Below are 16,459 nucleotides of genomic sequence, written 5' to 3' on the forward strand. Positions count from 1 at the left end.
TTAGGAAATTAAGCTTGCTAGGTTACATGCTTGTGTCATTTTTTGACAAATATGTTGTGCTTTTCCTTCAATCTTTCTACTTGCTTTGAAAAGTAATCACTTCGAGTTAGAGACGCAGGTAGTACCAGAGATCCTTGTGAAATAACTAGTCATTAGTTGCACACAATGCTGACAACTTCTGCTTCTCACAGGAGGTGCACTACAAGAATAGGTAGAAAGTTTAAAAGTCTTTTGATGATCCTCTGCTTATCTTCTCTAAGTGGTTGCTTTTCCTTTGTTTTAAGAAAGTCTTAGGTTTTAAAAAGCTATTTCTACTTCTTTCCAGTGGATGGAATTTGTGTAGTGTGAGGAGAAGGTGACGCAAAAGGAACTGTTATGCTTCATTTTCAGGCCTTACCAGTTTTTGGGGGTCTTTTTTGTTTCCAGTGCTATTTCAAAATTCTGAATTAGTTGCCAGAATATGTTGCCAATAACCTCTGCTTTTTCATTTGTTCAATGGCTGAGGTGTGGAACTGATGGGAATCAGATCATGTCTCCATACTGTCATGTTCTGAAAGCCGTTTCACACACAGTTGGTCTTGCATTGTCAACAAAGCATCCCATGAGGGATAATGTATGGGCATGGGCTGCTGGTACAGCCTGCGCAAACCTGTGGAACATTTGTATGTTGCATGGACTGTCATCAGCATTTTTAAGTCCATTGTTATCATAGATCACATCTTGAACAGCTGATTCAAATATGTGATCAGTCTCTCAAGGTTGGGTGTTCTGCTTCAGCGCCATTCAATGTCACCCTTATTGAGGGGTTATCTCTCCCTCACAGCTGAAAGAAGTCAGATCCACAGGGTGTTAATTCCTGTCTTACTACTAAGTGCTCTATCCATACCAGCAGCTCTGGCCAGGGATCTCAACTGCTTGGCTTCTCTCTCATCCACGTTAGAAGTTTCAGCCCCACTATCAAAGCATCAGAGCAACCAAGGAAGAATTCCCTTACTATCAATGCAAGTGAAGTCCTTTCTCATGAGGCATGGTTCCTTCATAGAGAATGGCTGGACAAGGTCATCATCATCATCTGCTTGAGGAGGGCCTGCTGTTCTATCTGCTTAAGAGTGGTCTGATTTTCTTATCTGCTTGAGAGAGACGTTCTACTTCATCTGTTTAAGAAGTACCTGCTCCATCACCTGATTTAGAATGGTCTGCTTCCTCAGTTGTGGTCTCTAATGTTGCTTGAAGAAACTGGATATCTCAGACAGGAGCAGGTAAAAGGGGAGGGGTGTTTCACCTTTGCTTTGCTCTGGTCACAGGATTAACCAGTTTAATTCAAATGGGAGTGGACTTAATCTTTGCAGAAGTAGCTGTTTTTGTAGCAGTGCTTGCAGAAGCAGCTCTTTTTGTAGCAGCACCAGTGGTGGCATTAGCAGCAGTGGTGGTAGTAGCATCAGGGGTGGTAGTGACAACAGTGGCAGCAGCATTGCCTGTGGGGGATTAGTGAGTGGAGCAACACCTCACCCTATGCATGCGCAACACATTATAAACGTTGAGCAGAAGCATTGCTACTGCAGCAATGCTATTCAGATGAAGAGCTGGGAGATTCAGCTTTAGAGAAAATGAAGAGGTAAAACTGAACCTGGTACTGCCATTACCAACATGGACCTTTCCATTCATTTTAGGATCTGTACTGTAACCGTACAGATACAGTGCCCCCATAAAGATTGGTATAAAAATCCCTATGATCCCTAGGCTCGTAATTTTACTGTCGATTATGACTGCAGTTCTGTTGATATACCATAAAACAATAAGAGCAGCTACACAGAGCAGTATGCTCTTGGCTGTATATCACATGTACAAATGCATGTTGGGAAAAAGGTCCAGCAGAAACATTGCAGAAAGTGTTCAGTTTTCAACCATCATTAAATTCAGCAGAAGTGTTGCCCATTGCTATCTTAGGGATACCTCCCATCAGAGATGGAATTTTAAATACTCTCAATGAGTGAGAATTTATACTCTGGGGTTAAGATCATGCCCCACGTTGGGTGCCGATCAGTTGTTACGGTTTGAATCAGGATCAACAATTAGACCAGTGACAACAGTGCTGTTGATCCCCTTCCCCCAGGTATGGAAGGCGAGAAAGAATGACGGAGAGATTCTCTGGATTGAAAACTAAACTACACAGCTTTAATTAAACGCTAATGATAAAAGAAAATATGTAAAATTATATACAGATGTATTCAGGAATGTGCAAAACCCTATTGCCTCTCCCCACCCCCAGCAACTTCCACAGCACTCTCCTGAGCTGTGAGTAGTTCCAAAAAGTCCCAGAAAGCTGCCGGAGAAAGTGGAGAGTGATGAGGGTCAGGAGAGCTCGAGCTTGGGGGTCGACAGTGATGGATAGATGGACTCCTCTGTGGACACCAGCCATGGACGGAAGAGAAGGGAAGAAGCAGCAGGAAGGAAGCTGTCTTCTGTGATCTATGACCTTCTGAGCTTACATAGATGGAGCAGCTCTGGCCAATTTTGTTGTGCATCTAGCTCAGCCTCCTTTATGGGGGGGGGGGGGGCGGCGCGGTCATAGATCTCCTGGTAGCGTCTGAGCTGGCAGAGCAAAGAAGCAACCTTGGAGTCTTGACTGTAACATAAACGTTCCAGTGTTAATCAGTCCACTAGCTGGAACACTTGCTGCTAGTTAAAAGAGACCTTACTGAAGGAAAAAAAAAAAAGAAATCAGTAAAAGGAATATTGGCTTTATTCTGGCTCAAACCAGGACACTGAGGCTTGCTAGAAAGAGGGTTTGGAAAGATTGCTTTCTTCATCCTTTCATAAACAAGGTTCGTTTATCTCAGTACCTCATTTTTAGCTCTTGTGGGACCAAGATGAATTAGGTGCTCTTCAAAATGGCTGCATTGACACATTATAAGAGAAAGTAATTTTTCAGTGGTGGATTGAAGGAGAGCAGATACCTAACAAATACATATAAGAAATGAATCTTTTTAATCCCCTGCTGTCACTTCATGTTTGTTGCTTGTCTGTTGTTTGGACCTTAGCTTTTGCATTTACAAGAGCTGTAATGTTTACCCACACTTAACCTTTTGGTCTCTGACGTAGCACAGTTTCTTTCTGGATAACTTTTGCTCTGTTTACCAGCCTCTTTCACAGTAACGTGAATTGTTGATCACCATTGGGAATTTACTATTGCTTCATTTCATTCATAGAACAGCCAAAGTAATTTTGACAGATATTTAAAGACAAATTCAGTTCTGCTGAGACATCATTGTTGAATGGCGCTTATGTAATTATCTGACTAATAAGCAACTTAACCTGAATAATTTCATCTGGTGAGCTTCTAATCAAGTAACTTCTTTCTACTGTAGTAATAAAGAGATTATAATTAATGTTATAAAACAACTTACAGCAAGAAGAGCTACCTAGTTAGAGAAGACTCGGCTCTGAGTCTCTGTTTCTCTATACAAGTTATTTGGCCAAGATTCTGTTTTCACATGACTGGTTAAAAACATAATGTGTTTGCTTCACTAGTGCATTAGAATTACTTTTGGCAGAAGGCAGTGCTAGTGTATATCTCTGTAAATAAAAATTTTCCAGTATGAAAATGAATGCATTTTTGGAAATGATAAGGAAATGTCAAGCTGGCACATACATTATACTTCATACTGAAGATTCACTCCATTTTTTAAGTACTAGGTTTCTATTTAAGAATAGTCCTCATGAAGGCTTTATAGTTTTCATTAGCATTTTTGTCTGTTTGCTGTTGCCATTTGATTTGAAACTTCTGGGGAAGAAACAGCTGGTGACAGATGGTGAGTTAAATATTGCAGATATTAGAGAAGATTTTTTATTTTTCATATAAAAGATATACTCTGCACTTTACCCTTCTTAACTTAAAAAAAAGTTTGGGGCAGTTTTTACTTGAGTTATGTGATCTATTTTTAAAATGTCTATGTCAGTAGTTTGAAAATACCTTGAAATTATTCCCCCTTGTCTAAGTGTACATTTAAAAGAATAAACTGTGTGTAGGGTGCATGGTTTTATTTCTGATGCTTTGCTCAGAGGTATGTAGATATCTGCATGCTTTTTCTAAATGAGAAGCGTTTATTTTTATGTGCATTTATCAAGTGTGGGTTTTTTTCTTTTTATTAATTTTTTAAATATATATTTCTTTTAGGTTAAAAAGTTTTGTTATCTCAGGGAAGCAATAGCCTATTGTGGGTTTCTTGGAGAAGCAGCTTAAACCAATTATGACCAGATGATACCTGTTAAACAGTGTCTGACAGACGTCATCGCAGTGGCAGCGCTGGACAAGGAATATCAAAGAGCAGAGGACTTTTGTATTCCTGAGTCAGTAGGAAACATGCCCAGTATCTCAGCTGCCAAAGTGGCTGCAGCTTCTACATAGATCTTTCTAGATCTTGTAACCATGTCTGTTAGTGCAACAGAGAATGATCCTCCTAGATTCTTCGTGGGTGGAGAAGATGGAGAAGAATTACTGGATTCAGCCAGACCTGCAGATTACGAACATTTCTATGGGGAAGAAGAAGAGGAAGAATATGACTCTGTATGTACTGTAGGGACATGTGTGTACTATTCTGTATGTTCTCTAGCATTATTTTACTTTGAAATGGCATTAGACCGCAAAAGTCGGATACTGAAACTGTGTTGATTTGGGAATTTGGATAATGGTCTGTCAGTTATGTTTGGAAAAGCTCAACACTTCAAAAGTAAGCATAAGTTGAGCTTTGAAGTAGATGTGCTTGACTTTAATGCAGAGTTTCAGGGCAGCTGATGTTAATGTCCCAGCTTTTCAGACTTGATTTGGGTTCTGGGAATAAACTTGATGGCACAAGCCTTCATTTTATCTATTTGGATAATTAGTAGCAAAACATGATTGAGAATTTTTCTTCTGTCTGTGTTGTCAACTGCTGCAGTTCACTTCTGATTTTTCAGTTTGAACAGACTCAGTGTTTCTTTTTTCATTGTGCTGTTGTTTGCTTTAACATCCAACATGTTTTCGTTCTTCCTTGTCTTGGTGTATAGAAGCTTGTGCTAAGTTAATCTCAAGTTACACCTTAGTTTATTATCCTTGCAGACAGCTCTTAATTGTATTAGCACTGTGCTTACCATTTTTTTTTAAAGGCAAACTCTTAATTTTGTTCTGCATGATTTGTCACATTATGTAATTTTTTTTGGTCTGTATTTTGCTGTTCTTTTAGTGTGCAGGATTTCACTTTAGGGAACAGTCAGATGAAATTTTCACTGATTGCAAATATTCCTGGAAGTATTTAAGTGCATGGAAGTGTGAATAAAACTCATCACCATGATTAAAAGTAACTTGAAAATGCAGAGAAGTAGTGCAAAGTTAGCAGCTCAGACAGCTCAATTCAGTCAGTATATTTAGCAAGAGAAAGTAATCAGCTATGTCTTAAAAGAACAGTAAGTTGAAATAAAGGATTGTTCTGGGTGGGGTTTGTTAGTTTGTTTCTTTTTAAATAGAGGAGGAGGCTGTGGCACTTAGGAACACCACCAGGGAAAGAAATTTTTAGATGCTTATAGCATGAAGGAAAATACAGAGTAACCAGAAGAAAAGTGAAACTGTCTATGCACAGGATGGCTCAGAAATCTAAAATAGTGTTTTCTGGTTCACTCGTTTTCATTATTTACTTGTAATTTAATAAGATGAGAATCCTTGTGACTACTAAGTAGGTGTAGAAAAATCAAATAGCTTAAAAATAAATTGCTGGTTAATTTCAGAGTAAGTTGTAAGTATGGTTTTATTCAGATTTGCCATTTCTGACTTAGATTTTGGTCCTGTGTGTTTGTTCATTATATGATTCTCACAAAAAGTAGTATAAGGTTATTGAAGAGTTTCATTTTTTGAGGCATTTTCTTAAGGATACAGTTCGCTGTGTTGTCATGCTGCATTTTGTTACCTGCTAGCAATTTACCTGATTAAAAAAGAGAATATCTGCTCTGGTATTGTGCAGCTAAAACCCTGTTGCGTTCTGAGAAACTGAAAAGTAATAATTCCTTTTTCCCCCTCTTTCAGCCTCCTGAAAGACAAATCGCAGTTGGGATTTGTTCAATGGCTAAGAAATCTAAGTCCAAACCAATGAAAGAAATTCTTGAACGCCTCTCCATGTTTAAGTACATAACTGTGATAATATTTGAAGAGGATGTTATTTTGAATGAGCCAGTAGAAAACTGGCCGTTATGTGACTGTCTCATTTCTTTTCATTCTAAAGGTAAATCTTCTAATAATACCATAAATATTTTTGGCATCTTCATACTTTAGCCAGTTTGAATACAACTAATTTAAAATACAGGCATTTTTAATTATACTGTTTTCATTGCTTGAGAAAGTCCTGTCTGGCATGATACGTAAAATAGCTATTCCATTGGTAAATATTTGTGAAGCCAGTGGAAATGGTGAACTAATTCTTGGTCCAATAACTGAGAAGGCATGCTACTTTCCCACTGGGAGTTTTGGATCTCTGGCCACTTGTTCATGGATCTCTGCTAGTATCTTGGGTTTTTTGTGGGGCTGGGCAGTGACCAAAGATAAGCAGACTGAAGTTAAAAATCGTATATTCAGGCAGAGGCAATGAAAACCTTGGTTCTGGTCCTATTTAAGGTGAGGGCATGTGGAGTGAGGAAGAGAGAGTTGAAGACAAGACCACTGCTTTTGGTAGCCTGTACTAAAATTAGACTTAGTTTCATGGTCATCTTAAGATAACGTTTGTGTCTGTAGCTGAGCGAGCATATTCCCATTTATGCCATCTCTCCAGTTGCACTCTAAAGCTTGAATATGAATGTTCCAAACTATTTACTGGTGTTGTGACTTGTAGTTTTGTTTGCCTTAATAAATGTTTCAGGTTTTCCACTGGACAAAGCAGTTGCCTATGCAAAACTCAGGAATCCATTCATAATCAATGACTTGAATATGCAGTATCACATACAAGACAGGTAAGTAAAAACAAATACCTGTAAAGAGCAAACTGCTTTTAAGTTGGAGACTGTAAGAATCTGTTGGTATTGCATATCATCAGTTCCAGTGTATTGTACAACAGTATAAATAAAATTGCCATTAATGCTGTATTTTATTAATGTATGTTTAGTATTCTGCAATTATGTGATTTTGGGTTTATTTTTTATTTACTGCTTTTATGTTGATACATCTAAATGATTTACCAATGTAGAAAATCTGGTGACAGATTTGTCTTAATGCTTAGCAAATAAAGAAATTCAGACTTTTAATATATGTATACCATAGTTATGTATAGCAACTGTACAAACTCCTGTAACTGTACAATTCATGTGACTTACTAAAGGTCTTCTTTTTTCCTGTTCAATAATTGTATAGTTATTCAAAATTAATTTCGTTTTGAGGCAGCAATCATGGGTAGGCAAATATTAACAAAACAAGAGTGAGCAAAATACATAAACTCCATACATTGGAGTTTTCTGAATAGTGAGCAGACATGCTATTTTGGATGCCTTCAGCTGCTATCCTGTATAAACTTTTTCAAGCCTTCATATTAATAATCTTATTTAACAAGTGAATGGTTCTGTATAAATTGCTGTTGCATTGCTCAATTGAAGGACCCTGCATAGCAAATTACATTTTTATTTATATTGATGAGATCACTGCAAAGATACAGCTGTGTCATTGACCTTTAAAGCATTATATTAGTAAGTATAGTATCATGTATGTAAACTTAAGCTGCGTGATTTTAAAAATAATAATTGTATTATTTTTCTCCTCATACTCCTAGACTGTGAAATACATTATTGCAATTTTTGGTCTTTTCATCTAGGAGAGAAGTATACAGTATTCTGAAAGCTGAAGGCATTTTACTTCCTCGCTATGCAGTTCTGAACCGTGATCCAAACAATCCCCAAGGTAAAAACTGATGATTAAAATATCATCAGCCATCGCCATCTCTTTGTTTCTACTGCAGAACAGTACCTAACTAGAAGAAAGCTAAATTTCACTTGCTAGAGAATCAATTCATTGTTGCAGAGGTTGATTTATCCTCTTCTATTTAAAATACTGTTGTGGATTAGCCCTTAACTAGCTTTGGGGACAGTATGTGAAAGGTGTTGGTGCTGTGTAGGCACTGTTGAGCAGTCGCTAAAACGTCAAGACTGTTTTGGTCACAAATTCAAAACATAACACCATACCAGTTGCTGTGAAGAAAATTAGCTCCATTCCAGCTAAAGGCAGTACAAGTATGCATCTAAAAACTATGATTCTGAAGCCTGGAGTCATGATCCTCATTACAGGCATCACAGAAAAACTAGAATGTAACTCAAACTGGGATGCTAGTATTTCACTGAAGAGAGCAGGGTTTGTGATATAATTTTACTTAGGAAAGTAATATTGACAGAAACAAGTCAGACTATTGAATACTTTTTTTTTTTAAGTACAAGGCAACACTGTATGGGAAATCTAGTCCAGACAGATCTCCAGATGACATACTCTGAATATAAATTGGTATCATTTTTTTCTCTACCTCAAAAGAATCATAACAACGTTTTTTACTAAAATGTAAATGCAGCAACAATAGAAGATTGCAATGAAGAGTCAAGACACAAGAGTAAGAAAAAAATAAAAGTGAAATATTACTGTGTTGTAGCTCTTAAGAGGTAAAGAATTTAATATTAAAATGTGTGCAACATGTAAGGGGAAAAGGACTCATACTAAAAAAGTCAAAAGCTGCTGCATGTAGCCAACCATTAGTGATTCCTGATCTCTTATTCCAGAGCACCTAGTCCTCTGTGCAAGGTTAATCACACAGTGAGAGAGTTCTCAGCCTGTTTAAAAGAACTGCTACATCTGGCACCACACCATGTTCACTGTACATCTGCCATCCCTCTGTTATTTGCAGAAAAGGACATTGAAGAAAACAAACAGCCCTTCCCCCATCTTCAATGCATTTCCAAAAAAACCACCATCCATGCAAGCTTATCCATCTGTAGGAGACTGACAGAGAAATCCTGGAATTACAATTAGTTAAAAGTAACATAATACAGATATGGTACAGCAGACAGTGTTGAGCAAAAGGTAGTCAAGTCTTTGTGCAGTCAGTAACAAACCAGTGAACCAAAAATGTAATATTTTTTTTAATTTTAACTTACAGAATTACCCCAAATTTCTAATAATTTCATTCACTGAATATATTATTACATTTCTGTTATTTGCACTTTTTCTTCAGAATGCAACTTAATTGAAGGAGAAGATCATGTGGAAGTGAATGGAGAAATTTTCCAAAAACCTTTTGTAGAAAAGCCAGTTAGTGCTGAGGACCACAATGTTTACATTTATTACCCAACATCTGCTGGGGGTGGAAGCCAAAGACTCTTTCGAAAGGTATTGTACTAAAGCTGTTAAAAAATTGTAAATGTCAGAATTGTAGAGCATTCCGTTATGTTAGCTGAAACCTCTTTTGTCATGTCCTGCTTGTGCAGTAGTAGTGACAGATCAGAGAAGTTAATTTCAAGATAACATGTATATTGAATGAAGACTGATGTTCCTTGCAGTAGATTGTCAGCCATTGCAGAATCTCAAAAGTAGAATAAGTATATACTGTCAGTGTACTTCTAGAATCTTATAAAAATCTCTTGGGAATGCTCAAAACCTACTTGCTTCATCTGGTACAGGAAGTGTTTTCTCAGTACAAGTGTGCTGTTTTAAATAGTTCTAAATTTTCTCAGGTAGTAGCCTATCAGTTTGTTAATAGAAAATTATTCATTTCAGATTGGCAGCAGAAGCAGCGTTTATTCCCCTGAAAGCAGTGTGAGAAAAACAGGCTCCTACATTTATGAGGAATTCATGCCTACAGATGGCACTGATGTAAAGGTATGACCACAGTGCATTTTTATTTGTATTTAGAACAATTCAGTGCTCCAATAGCTTGTCAGTTTTAAAGATGATAGTATATAGTTGTGTCCAGGATTAATTTTAATGAAGATTTGTTGCAGTTCATAAGTAAAGAATGTACTTAATATTCTAGTTAAACACACTTTTTGTGTGAGCAGCTTTGCTTATGCTGCTGGAATTAAGTGCTGGAGACTTACTACCCAAAACATTGTCTTTCTTTTTTTGCATTGTATTAGTGCCAGAACAGAATATACTCCCCTGTGTAAACAGATAAATGCTAACTAGATATTTTGTCTGAAATTTGAAATAGATTTTACCAGCCATCATAGTATTCTAATTAATAAACAAAAGTTGCTTACTAAAGTTATATGAAGCTGCAGAAGATAATGCATTGACCTTAACTGTAAGTATTTTCCCTCTTTTGTTCATCTGTTTTGTTAAAAAATGTAAAAATTAGGTATCAGAGTGCTTAAGTACACCAATAACAGATTTTAAGCCAGTTGTGTGGTCGTAGCTTTTTTCCCTGGCCGTTTTAAGCCCATTATAAAACATGTGAAACAAATGTTTTAGATTACCATATTTAAACAAAAATGGAGGTTTAGAGAGTGTGAGATCTAAAGTAATCCTGGTCCAAAGAGCTTTTTTATCAGTTGCAGCCGACTTCCTCTACTTGGTGGTAGTTTAGGGGAATGCTCGTTTATGTCCTCAACAAATTCCCTGTTCTTTAAGTTGCTGTGTTTTCATGACCTATACTCTTGAGATGGTTATACTGTGCAGCACTTCGTAATAGGATAATCTGAGTTTACAGATGTCTGTGTAGGAGCATTACAAACTCTTTCGAAAAAGGAGTGCCTTGCAACCTGAAGAGGTGCAAATGTCTTGAGGGGTGGGTACTATTTTGGCTACTAGTTATCCTGTAGTCATGAAGCAGTAGCTGTGGGTTTAATCACTCCAAATAAATAGTTTTTAAAGTGACAGTAGCCCAGCTTTGAGAGCTGCTGACAAGTCTTCCAGCATATGCCCCAATCCCTTTAGTGAGCATCAAAACTGTGATGAAGTAGGTAACACAATCATTCTCTCAAGTTACGCCAAAACTAGGCAGATCTTTGCTTTGGTTGGTCCCACCTAAAATGATTTTTTAATGTGGAGTTTCACTTACTTCTGCAGCCAGATTTCCATAATCAAGTAAACTTAATTATCTAATCTGCTTTCCAAGTTCTGCAGATGTTTTGGAGAGGAAAAGATTTTTCTTTACCTCTGTACCACTGTAATTAACAATTTTTAATTTTTTTTTAATTGCTGTCAACTTCAGCTGATTTTTCCTTTTGCTTTATCCTAGTTCAGTAAATTATGAGAGTTCTCTGAAGGAAGAGCATCTTTTTAATGATGAGAGTAGCTAGTATCTTTTGAGGTCATTATCACTTTGAGATAAATTCAACAAGATGTAGGCATATATGTAATGTAATTTAATTACACTGTATCAAGGGTTCTTGTTTTTTGATAAAGGTGTACACAGTAGGTCCAGACTATGCTCATGCTGAAGCCCGCAAGTCTCCAGCTCTGGATGGCAAGGTAGAACGAGATAGTGAAGGAAAAGAAGTGAGGTATCCAGTCATCCTGAATGCAAGAGAGAAGTTAATTGCTTGGAAAGTATGCCTTGCCTTTAAAGTAAGCTAATTACTTTCCCTATCTGATCAAACATTTAGTGTTGATTAATTGTTTGTTACATGAAACTTCTGTAGGATTTTAGTGCATGGAGCCAGCAGTGATAATTGCTGCAAGGTGAAAAGTTAAACTTCCACATCCATAATTTTTTATTTATTCTAGAATTCTTCATTTAATGCATTGAAATGTTCAGGCTGGTTGTTTATGTTGCATAAGTTCCCTGAATTCACATGTTGCTATTGTACCTTGCTAGTCCACAGTCTATCTGTTCTATGCATGTTATGTTCACACATTTTGTTAATGATTTCTCTGTTAGTGAAACGGAATTTCAGTAGCAAAGTTTTTGTAACTTTTTATACTTAGTGTTTACATTGGGCCCAATTAAATGTTAATTTGGTATTGACATGACTAGGTCCTGATTTGAAGTGTTTGATAGTTTCTCTTTTTGCATATTTGAAGATTCCTTTGCTCAAAATTTCATTCAATCTCTAACCCTCGTTTCTCTTGTCCTATTAAAGAGCTGCCTTTCTGTCTGTCTCATTACCTGTAGTAACTGTGTTGGCATTCTGTAACCTGTAGGGAGTGAACCATGATCACCTAGCAAAATGTCTTTGAGATCTAAAAAGAAATCTGTTGAAATACCATCTAGTATCCTATGCTAATAATGTCAGTATTATTTCAATGTCAAAGCTATCATCCTGTCAAATTTAAATTTGGTCTGAATTATTTTTATCAGTATTTTGTCAGTTCTTGCCTTAAAACCTATGTGTAGGGGGAAATCACTCTCAAAATGGGCAATTTATAGATCCACCATGGCTTGTGCTGTAAGTCTTGAAGATTAAGTTTGTGCACATCTGATACTACTATGGTTATGCAGGAAGCCTAAAGTAAACTTGGGGATATAAAGTTAAAAATAGGAGGATGTTCAGACAGTATGAGCAAAATTGGAACTGAAAAATGTTGCTAAGTATAAAATGTGTCATATTTTTGTCATGTATTCAGATGAATACCATTAATACAATGTTAAAATATAAAGTTATTTTGAATAAGCAATTCAAAGGAAGCCGATCAATGACCTGAACTTGTATTCTTAAAATAGCAAACAGTTTGTGGCTTTGATTTGCTGCGTGCTAATGGACAGTCCTATGTCTGTGATGTGAATGGCTTCAGTTTTGTGAAAAACTCCATGAAATACTATGATGATTGTGCTAAGATACTGGGGTAAGAGTTTATTGATTTTTTTCAGTTTTGCCTATATGCTCTGTTGTATGTACTTAGTCTATGTACTACTTATTTATATTCCTAAATTAAGTATTAAAATACAATATCACATTAAATAAGTAATTAAATAATAAAATAAATGAAATATTAAAAAGAATCCTAGAGCAATAAATAAATCCCAAATACATTCCTTATTCCTTAAATAATCCAAAATGTCTGAATGTTTTGTGAACACTTAAAGCTGAGTAAATATTTTGAAAGCTGAATTAAGTTCTTAAAGGCAGTTGAGATTTTTTTCAAGTAGAGAAACACCACTGAATGGCTATGCTCATTGCTGTTTAGTATGTTCTCAAATAATGTACATTTTCCTTGACCTGAAGCTGGTGTATATTTATTTCATACTGGTAAATCCAAACTCATGTGGTTTCAGGGTGTCTCTGTCATACTATATTCTCTTTGCTTCTGGGAGCAAAAAAAAAATCTATTAACAAGAGATTGTACAGTACTAGTGAACAGGTTAGTGAACTCTAAGCCAGTGAAATGTTGCTCTTGGAGTAGGCTGATGCCATTTTGGCAAGTTGAATTTGCTTTACAGTAAGATTGCACTGATGAGGTACAGCATGACTTTCTGCATTGTCAAATGGTCTGGGATCTTATTAAACAGAGGAAGAGCTATGCTGAAATCGTAGCTAGAAACTGTAGTCATGATGTTTTAGGCCACCTTTTGAATTACAATTCTCAGACCAATTTTGATTTATTTTAAATTATTGAATTCTCTGAAAAAAAAGTTATCTCTGAATTTTTTTTTACTTATACTTTATTCCTTAAGGTAACACATTGCTGTGTTAGGAAACAGGAGATTTTTTTTTGAGATTTTTAGAATATAAATTTTGGCTTATGCTACTTTAAGATGGACTTTTTTTTTTCTCAGTGTGACTGCTTCTTTCATAGATACTAATCTGAAGTTCAGTATATTTTTATGAAATACAGAGAAATAGAGCATTTGCAAGATTAGGCAACCTTCTATAGCTGGAGGCAGTCATATAATTTTGTAGTTGTGACCGGAGACCTTACCAGTTTTTCCAGTTCTATCACAGAAAATTTTGAGAAATTACCACTAATGGTACCAGTTACCCTTTGAGAACAGCTTGATGATTACCAGGGGCTTTCAGCTGGGCATTGGAGACAAGTATCTGGATATGAAAATGAACAAGACTAAATCATATCAAAGGAACTCCTTTAGAATCTGAAGTTAAGAAACTGAAGGTTCTTACAAATACAGGGACATTGGGCTAGCATTGTCTCTATAGCAGTTGCAGTAGCTTTAAATTTTTGTTCTATGTATTTTTTTTTTTTTATTATACTATTAAGTGGAAAAATATGCATCTAGAGACTCATGACCACTAATACTCTAAAATCACACTGATAAAAATCCTTGTGTATACTTATATATTTAGTTTGGCATTTATATGCATTGTATAAGTTTCAAACTCAGTGTTGTTTTTTTTTTCTTTTTTACCCCTGCTTTAGAAATATCATAATGAGAGAGCTTGCCCCCCAGTTTCAGATACCATGGTCAATTCCTTTGGAAGCTGAAGACATCCCTATTGTGCCAACCACCTCTGGAACCATGTAAGAAAATGCTAGCTAAACCTGAATTATGCAAACTCCTGATGTAACTTTTGTGTGAATGTTTTTTTTCTCTTCACAAGGTGTGTCCACTTTGGCCTATGAACATTTGTTTTGTGTGACGAAAACAAGGAAGGAATCACAATTGCTATGCCAGCAGTCAGAATTTATGACGCTTAGTCAAGCTGAGTATAGAACAGCAGATTTTCCAGTGTAGCATCTTTTATGCATAGCTTTCTTCACTGCTAATCATTGTTTCAGCACCAACTTAATATGCGCTTTTAATAAACATGCTCTCTCATTTAATGAAACTGAAAATCACTGTTTTAAAAACTACTTAAAATAGATATTCTGTAGTTACCCAAGTCTTAAAATCGTTATTTGTATTTTATACCTTACATAATTGTCAGTTAACCTTATGTTCTTGCATATCCTTCCATCATTTCTGTAGTTATGTCAGATAACTATGACTGTCAGTTGTCTTGATTTGTGGTGGTTTTAATATTAAAGACCCTCATATATAGGATTGTGAAAGATAACTCTGTTGAAATTTCAGGATGGAGCTTAGATGTGTTATAGCTGTAATACGCCATGGGGACCGAACACCAAAACAAAAAATGAAAATGGAAGTAAAACATCAGAAGTAAGTTGAGTCTTGGTAAAAATTAGTTTGGATGCTTTAGAGCACTGCTTACTTCCTGGGGATATGCAAGCAATTAATCGAGCAGGAATTGCATCATAGAATTGTTTTTTGTTTGGGGTTTTTTTCTTTTAAATGTAACTGATATTGCAGCTAATTAGCAATCATGCACCTCTCCTAAAAGACTGTCAAACTTGTCGTGCAGATTTCCTTTATCACATGCTGTGCCTTCTGAACAGTCCTATTTGATATTAAGGAAAATGCATTTGTCTCTATAGATGTCTTTATTCAAAATAGCGCAGCAAAGAATTATTTCATCATTTCACTGTGACTTCTGCCTTTTTCTTTTTATCATAACTGTTCTTGTGTAAGTTGTCATCTTGCTGCACGACCTTTTGTCTTTTACTTTTGTCAAAGTTTGACACTGAATTTCTGGTAGATACCACCTTTGTGTTAGCATTTGTAAAATGCCTTACATAATTGGCCTACAGATAGGAGCAATTTCAGTAAAAAGAATTATTTGTTTTGGGACTAGATTCTTGCATTCAGAGATACATACTGTAAGTGTTTAGGACTGCTCACTTAGTATTTTTGGTCCCTGCTGCTGTTGAGGATCATTCTTGATGACTAAGAATTGACATAGCTGTCTATTCCAATAGTATGTCATTTGATATATAGAATATCTTCCCTTTTTTTTAACACTTAGCAAGTCAGTAAGAGAACATTTTTAGTACTCTTATTTATCTAATGTGTTGAAGACTTTCTTGAAAAGTGGGATTTGAATAAAGATTGGTTTGACCTCTGTAGTGCAGGTCTTAAGATACTTTTCAAATACTGTAAAGGTGCCAGTTTCAGACCACTCTAAGATTAAAAGCCATTTGTTCAAGTAATATTTTAAGTTACTAAGTGTGTTTTTAATCAATATTATTTCTCTTAAAGGTTTTTTGATCTCTTTGAAAAATGTGATGGGTATAAATCTGGAAAACTAAAACTGAAAAAACCAAAACAGTTGCAGGCAAGTTTGTCCTTATTTTCTTGAATTTTATGAGTAGAAAATTATTTATTTAAATAAATTCTATGTTTCTTTTCTTTAGGAAGTGCTTGATATAGCAAGGCAACTTCTTATAGAACTTGGGCAAAACAATGATTCTGAAATTGAAGAAAGTAAGGCAAAACTTGAACAGCTAAAGACTGTGTTAGAAATGTAAGTGACTAATTTTCAGGCTTCATAACAAAAAAAGTTGTATCTGCTGTTTTGACCTGTTTGACCAGTTACTTCTTGGATTTACAGTGGTTATCAAGGTTGTAATATTATATTCCACAGCTTATCAAGAGAAAGACTAATGTTTTACATTATGAATGAGAATGAAGGAGTACTAGGCCATCTCTCTGTTTATTCTTGTTATCTTTTTAAT

General features: G+C 35.9%; 1 protein-coding gene across 10 annotated transcripts in view; it reads left to right on the top strand.

Annotated features, from left to right (window-relative positions):
• PPIP5K2 (diphosphoinositol pentakisphosphate kinase 2) overlaps positions 1 to 16,459 on the top strand; it is a 55,326-nt gene that overhangs the window by 13,217 nt on the left and 25,650 nt on the right. For all 10 annotated transcript variants that reach the window (XM_051643640.1, XM_051643641.1, XM_051643639.1 and 7 more), the window contains 12 exons: positions 4,178 to 4,567; positions 6,056 to 6,251; positions 6,882 to 6,972; positions 7,824 to 7,909; positions 9,225 to 9,379; positions 9,767 to 9,868; positions 11,396 to 11,557; positions 12,654 to 12,775; positions 14,306 to 14,407; positions 14,961 to 15,047; positions 15,984 to 16,063; positions 16,143 to 16,248. In XM_051643640.1, the coding sequence (XP_051499600.1) occupies positions 4,430 to 4,567; positions 6,056 to 6,251; positions 6,882 to 6,972; positions 7,824 to 7,909; positions 9,225 to 9,379; positions 9,767 to 9,868; positions 11,396 to 11,557; positions 12,654 to 12,775; positions 14,306 to 14,407; positions 14,961 to 15,047; positions 15,984 to 16,063; positions 16,143 to 16,248 (1,427 nt within the window). In that variant the 5' untranslated portion in view covers positions 4,178 to 4,429. The remainder of the gene's footprint in view (positions 1 to 4,177; positions 4,568 to 6,055; positions 6,252 to 6,881; positions 6,973 to 7,823; positions 7,910 to 9,224; positions 9,380 to 9,766; positions 9,869 to 11,395; positions 11,558 to 12,653; positions 12,776 to 14,305; positions 14,408 to 14,960; positions 15,048 to 15,983; positions 16,064 to 16,142; positions 16,249 to 16,459) is intronic.

This window comes from Apus apus, chromosome Z (genome assembly GCF_020740795.1).
Source record: "Apus apus isolate bApuApu2 chromosome Z, bApuApu2.pri.cur, whole genome shotgun sequence".
NCBI classification, from domain to species: domain Eukaryota; kingdom Metazoa; phylum Chordata; class Aves; order Apodiformes; family Apodidae; genus Apus; species Apus apus.